We start from the raw sequence: 6,383 nt of genomic DNA on the forward strand, positions 1-6,383 counted from the left end.
AGTAAGAATTAGTAAGTAGCAGAGTTGGGAGATGAAGAACTCAGGGCAGATGGTATAAGAAGATAAAAAATGATTTCAGAAAATAAATGCACTAACTTGTAGTCACGTTGCATCAGTAACAGGAACCAAGATTGTGGCTGAGGACAGAACCCTTTCCTGGGGCTGAGCCCACTGTGGGGGTTGACAGAGGAATGAGCAAAAGTTCTGGCCCTCAGAGAGCTTGGTTGTCTCGCCTGGAGACAGAGCAGATGCTCCAGACATGGCTTAGTGTTTATAAAGCAACAACTAAAAATCATCCAAAGTAGTAAGAGCAAACTAGGCCCTTCAGGGCTTGGTATGAAGAAGCCAAGTTTTCTAGAGGGAGGGACTTGTCAGTCTCAGAGGGTGGAAGGTGGGTGGAGTGCAGGATGTTGAAACCAAATAAAAAGGGTGTGGAGTCAGGGGAGTATTAGGTTTAGATTCTAGCTGTGCCCCCTGCTATCTGAGTGACTGAGGACTGGGGGCCTTAACCTGTTTCTCAGTTTCCTTTATTTGTAAAATAGCGGTCATTGTTACACTACTCATGCATCATAGAATTGTGGTGAGGAAAAGGCTTTGTTCACCTGGCAGGGCTTTAGAAATGTGAGTTGTGCTTTTATCATCACCACCATCATGATTATGGGGTCTGTTTTCTTGTCTTTGACTCTGCTGTCTTCTCTAGACTTAACTTCTCTAGTCCTCAGCTTCTTCACTAAAATAAAAGCGTTGGGCTAGAACAGATAATATTTGAGATAGCTTAAAGTATGCTCCTATGAATTTTTCCTGCTGATCCTATGAGCTCTGGAGGTTTTTAAAAAAAAAAAATTTGTTAAATGAAGGGGTTGGGCTAGGTGGTTGCAAAGATCCCTTCTAGTCCTTACAGTCTCTTTTCTAACACACTGTGTCCTAAGGACCCTCCCAGCTCTGCCTTCCCCTGTTCAAAGGTTCCTTTTTGCTCAGATACTGTGTGCTCCAAGATCTATTCCAAATATATTTTCTGTTCTAAGGCCTCTCTGAGCTCTGAAGTTCCAAGGTCTATTCCATCTCTGACATCCCATGGTCTGAGGTCTCTTATAGTTCCAACACCGTTGTCCTAAGGGGCTGCCTTGTTGTAATCTATGATTTTTGTGATTAGTGGAGAGGAGGAGGCATGCTGTTCAAATGAAAGGAAATGAAATCAGGAAGAGAAACTGGTGGGTTTAGTGAGTCTGACTTAGAGAGCAGGTAACAAATAATATTTATAGGAAATTAGTTGGTAGAAGGCCCATCCCCTAATGAATACAAAAAAAGAATGGGGATCCATAAGAACAGCCAAGAATAGTTTCTTTTATGTAAAATAGCCCAATCCAGGCAGACAGCATCCCTAATTCTATGTAACATATTACCAGCCTAAATGTGAGGATTTGGGATACAGAAGAGAGAGGTGTAAGCTCTTAGCCTGGGTGACCACAAGATGGTGTCACAACGGTCTAGACTGGGAATTTGGCAAGGGGATACACTGATCTGGAGAAGATAACACTTCTTTGCTTTTGGACATATTGCCTCTGATAGAAATGATGGAACTGCTGGAGTTGGAGATGCAGGGCTGGAATAGATGACTGCTTCAGAGGCATCAATAGGGCGATAATTGAGGGAGAGAAGACATAGGTAGATACAGAAAGAAGAGTGGAGGCCAGAAAAGTCTTGAGGAGTGCTCCCATTTGGGTGATGGGAGGAGGAACAGAGGGGGCAGGAGCTGTTGTTCTAGGATAGTGTGAATTTAAGGAGTAGGTTATTGACAATGTCAGATGCTAAGGATGGACAGAGATGAGGGACCACATGTCAGTCCTCCTTCCTCCAAGCTTTTGTGGAGGCTGTCTCCGTGTGACTAGAATACTCTGCCTCCTCATCTCTTGGGATCTCTGGCTCCCTTCAAGGCTCAGGTCAGGTCTACTTTCTATGAAGCCTTTTCCCATCTTCTGCCCCTCCCCCCAAATTGTTAGTGTTCTTTCTCTAATCTCCAAAGTATGCTGTTGAAGTTGAGGATCTCAGTTTGAATTCCATCTTTGCTTACTGCCTGTGTGACTTTTGACAAGTCTCTTGACCTCTTTGGGTTTTAAACTTCCTCTGTAAAAAGAGCTTATAAGGTTCGATCACATGGCCTCTTAAGGTCCCTTCTTGTCTCTAAATCTTGTCTTTAAATACCAATGCTGTATCATTTCTCCAATAGAGTGTAAGCTTTTTGAGAGCAGGGACTATTTCATTTTTGTCTCTGTGTCTCTAGAATGTAGTATGGGTACCTCTGCACATAGATGCTTAATAAATATGCTTTTTGAGTCAACTGTTTACTAATATGGGTATGTAATCTCAAGGGCAGGGACGATTTCCTTTTTGTCTTTGTATATACCCAATCCCAAGCACAGTGCTTGGCACATAGTAGGCACTTATTAAATGTTTATTGGCTATTTAATTGAATAAGTTTGTTGGCTTGGCGCTTGTGAGATCCTTGGTCTTTGAGAGAGCTATTTGCCCAATAGGATGTAACCCTTTTTTTGTAGTTTCTATCACCAGCACCAGGCGTAGTGCCTGACACATAGTGGACCTGGCCAGTAGTGGGCATTTAACAAATGCTTGTTGGCTGTTTGATGGAAGAGGCCATAGGATTTGGAGATGAGGAGGTCCTTGGTCTTCAAGAGAGCTCTTTCAGTAAAATGTTCAGGTTGACCTGACCTAAGGTTTTAAGGAGGGAGTGCCCATCAAGGAAATGGACTGTTCTCCTTTGTATAGTGCTCACCCTGACCACTTCCCAGGCTGTTGTGCTTTGTAAACTTTGAAGTGGTGTAGACAGAGAGGCAATTTTCCTGATTGTTCTCTTTGTTCATTTCCCACAGCTTTCTGCCCTCAGCCCCCACCATGGCCACAGCCGTAGCTCAGAAGCTCAGTCGCTTCTTCCCCAGTGTCCGGCAGCTGGGACAGATGTCTAGGCTCCTGGGGGAGCTGGCATCCCCCGTGCCAGACAGCACTGTGGGCCGGGCCGAGGTGCCTCGCCTCTTCTGGAAGCCATATATCTACTCAGGCTACCGGCCCCTGCATCGCACATGGCGCTTCTACTTCCTGAGCCTTTTCCAAAAGCACAACGAAGCTGTCAACGTCTGGACCCATCTGGTGGCTGCCCTGGTGCTGCTCCTGCGCCTGGCATGCTTTGCAGGCACTGTGGACTTTGTGGGTGACCCTCACGCCCGGCCCCTCTTCCTCATTGTCCTTGCCTCTATCACCTACCTGCTCTTCAGTGCCCTGGCCCACCTCCTTCAGGCCAAGTCCGAGTTCTGGCATTACAGCTTCTTCTTCTTGGACTACGTGGGTGTGGCTGTGTACCAGTTTGGCAGTGCCCTAGCGCATTTCTACTATGCCATTGAGCCCGCATGGCATGCTCGTGTGGCAGCCATCTTCCTGCCTGCTGCCGCCTTCCTCGCCTGGCTGTCTTGCGCTGGCTCCTGCTATACCAAGTACCGCCAGTTGCCAGGGCTGCTAGGCCGTGTTTGCCAGGAGATGCCCTCGGGATTGGCTTATGCCTTGGACATTAGCCCGGTGGTGCATCGCATCTATGTGGCCCAGGCCCTGGGCCAGGAGGACCCTGCTGTGCTCTACCACAAATGTCAAGTGGCTTTCTTTCTGCTGGCGGCCGCCTTCTTCTCGGCCTGCTCCCCTGAGAGGTGGTTCCCTGGCAAGTGCCACATCTTTGGGCAGGGCCATCAACTGTTCCATGTCTTCCTGGTGCTGTGCACGCTGGCCCAGCTTGAAGCCGTGGCCCTGGACTATGAGGCCCGGCGGTCCATCTATGAAGGGCTCCACCGTCGTGCCCCCCACAACTTCTCTGCTCTCTTCCTCCTCACTGTGGTCTGTAGTGTCCTCACTGCCCTCTTCCTCAGCCACCGTGTGAAGCAGGAGCTCAGCTGCAAAGAGGACTGAATGGCAGTGAGGAGGTGCTGGGTGGGGAGGGTGGAGGAGCCTGGACCCAGCACCCAGCTCAGAATTGAGGCAAGGAGAGCAATCAGACTATCACAGAAGCCCCAGTAAAGTTGTTTGTGTCTGGCCATTGGTGAATCTAAGTGCCCCCTTCTCCCACCCCACCCCCAATGCCCTTCTTTTTCCAGTTCCAAAGGAGCGTGGAAGGACAATAGAACTGGGCTGATAGGAAGATGGAGTATGGCGCTTTAGGATGCTAGGACATTTCTTTATCTCCAGTCTTGCTAACCCTGGCAGACCTCTCACCCTTTCTACCCTGTCCTGTATCTGTTCCTTACCTACCTCTTTCCATGGAACTGGGAGAAATAGACTTGTAGGAGAGGTGAATGTGCTTAACTTGAGCACTGGTCGGTATGGTCATGGTCCGCTCCTTTTCTCTGAAGTTACTTTGGGTGAGATAGCTATGGCTCGTGGCCCCTTGGGCAAAGGGGCCTGCATCTGGATGGCAGGTTGGGTCAGAAGCAAAGCCCAGGGCTCTGAGATCGACAAGGAGATGAAGACAATGGGGAGCCACAGATGGGTTTGAGAGTGGGGAAAAGAAGTTTTAGGGTGGTTTCAAAGCTCAGCAACTCTCCGTGGTAGAGAGAGAGATTTTTGGAGATTCTTGGGATTGAGGCCTTATACTCTTTGGGACAGGGTACCAAACCATCTTCTCTCCCAGCAAAGCTTGTGGACATTTTTCAGCCACAGAAGGTTCCCCAGGGGAGAGTTTGAAGTGAACAGAAGAACCAGTAGTTGAGTTGGAGGGCTATATCACAGCAATACCATCTGTTACCCAGTGGATACCCTCCTCCCAGCCCCCACCCTCTCAAAGCCTTTGTTTTCTGCTAGGGCATGGGGGAATGGAACTTTTTTGTAATCTCCTTCCCCTCCCCATTCAGAGCTGATGCTTTTGATCTTTTGGAGATCTTTTCGAAAAAAAGAAGTGTTTTCCTTCTTTCGACTCCAGGCCAAAACCTAGATAAAAACTTAAGGAACGGTCTGGCTGGCCTAGCCCACTCTCCTAGCTGGCCTGAGTCCCCCCTTTCCTGGACCCTGGAGTTACCTGGTCTCTCAGATGATCTCATTTCTTTCCACTCTGGGCTGAATTAGGCTGACTTCTCCCTGAGCTGGGGATAGTTGGGGTGGGGAATAGAAATCCTCTAACCCACCTTCCTCATTTAATGAGGAAATTGAGGCCCAGAGATGAGAACATACTTGCCCAAAGTGACATGGCAATTTAGTGGTATAACTAAGGTAAAAACTCAGGTTCTCTGACCCTCTCTCACTATGCTACAGCTGTCTTGCTTGCTCTTCTTCCAGGGAAGGTCTCAGATCTTTTCACTGAGGCCCTCGGGAACTGATCTGAGGGCAGTACAGGGGGCATAATACTGCCCTTGGAGGTCAGGGGAGACCAGCTGCTACTGCTGCTATGTGTGGGAGAAGAGTGTGAGTGGGCTGGGGAGAGATCTAGGCCCTCTGACTTAAGAAAACTGCCCTGACCACGGCTTCCTTGCCCCTTCTCCTCTGGCCACAGCCCCACAGAGAAGTCCACGAGGGAGGAAGGAAGCCTAGGTCAGCCCTTTCCCGAGATACTGGCCTGGCTGGGCAGCATGGGGCAGGGCTTCTTCTTTCGTGATTTTCCGGGCGGTCACCTGGACTGCAATGGGCCTTAATAAATATTAACTCAATTTGAATCTGTTGCCAGACTAGAGTCTTTGTCTGGAGAAGGACATGGTGTTCCTGGTCTGAGCCCAGAGCCAGGCTGGACACTGCGAGCTCAGCGAACGGCCCAGGCTGGGATGTAAAGCAGGGGTCCAAGCCCGGGGTCTCTACTCGTCGAGGAGGCGGGGGAGCTTTAGAAGAGGTAGTCCAGAGGAAATAAGGACTAGGTCGGACCCACCACAATCCTAAAGTCTGCTCAGTGTCCAAATCTGTGATGCTGCGGGGGCCAACGGGGGGGTGGGGGTCCAGCGACAGGGGCGGGGTCTAGTCAAACCTCATCCACCGGCCAGACTGGCCCTGACCGGGAGGTCGGGTATCCACCGTGGGTGGAAACCGGGCCAAGAGGCTTGGGGGCTGTAGAAGTAATAATGGGCGGCCTCAAGTGGACGAGGAAAACTAAGTAGTTTAGGGGCCGAGCATTGTGGGTGGGGGCCTATAGGAGGGGCTTGAAGGAAAGTAGGGCTGGGCCCAGGGGTAGTGGAGGCGGGGGAAGGTTCCCTAGGCAACGAGGGCGGGACTGGCGGCTTGGGGGCGGGGTTTTGAACAATAAAGGCGTGGCTCAGGGGGTGGGCGGGGCCAGAGTGTGGCTGGAGGGGCTGACTTCGTGGGCCTTGCAGCACGCTCTTTTCTGATTGGGTGCTGCACGCAGCCCCGCC

General features: G+C 50.1%; 1 protein-coding gene across 2 annotated transcripts in view; it reads left to right on the forward strand.

Annotated features, from left to right (window-relative positions):
• Window positions 1-5,699, forward strand: part of PAQR7 (progestin and adipoQ receptor family member 7) — a 12,032-nt gene extending 6,333 nt beyond the window's left edge. For both annotated transcript variants that reach the window (XM_069078263.1, XM_069078264.1), the window contains exon 3: window positions 2,889-5,699. In XM_069078263.1, the coding sequence (XP_068934364.1) occupies window positions 2,911-3,966 (1,056 nt within the window). In that variant the 5' untranslated portion in view covers window positions 2,889-2,910 and the 3' untranslated portion in view covers window positions 3,967-5,699. The remainder of the gene's footprint in view (window positions 1-2,888) is intronic.
• The last annotated feature ends 684 nt before the right edge of the window (window positions 5,700-6,383 follow it).

Source organism: Petaurus breviceps, unplaced genomic scaffold, assembly GCF_028583685.1.
Source record: "Petaurus breviceps papuanus isolate PSGF00001 unplaced genomic scaffold, PetGlider_PUasm1.0 91041, whole genome shotgun sequence".
Classification (NCBI taxonomy): Eukaryota; Metazoa; Chordata; class Mammalia; order Diprotodontia; family Petauridae; genus Petaurus; species Petaurus breviceps.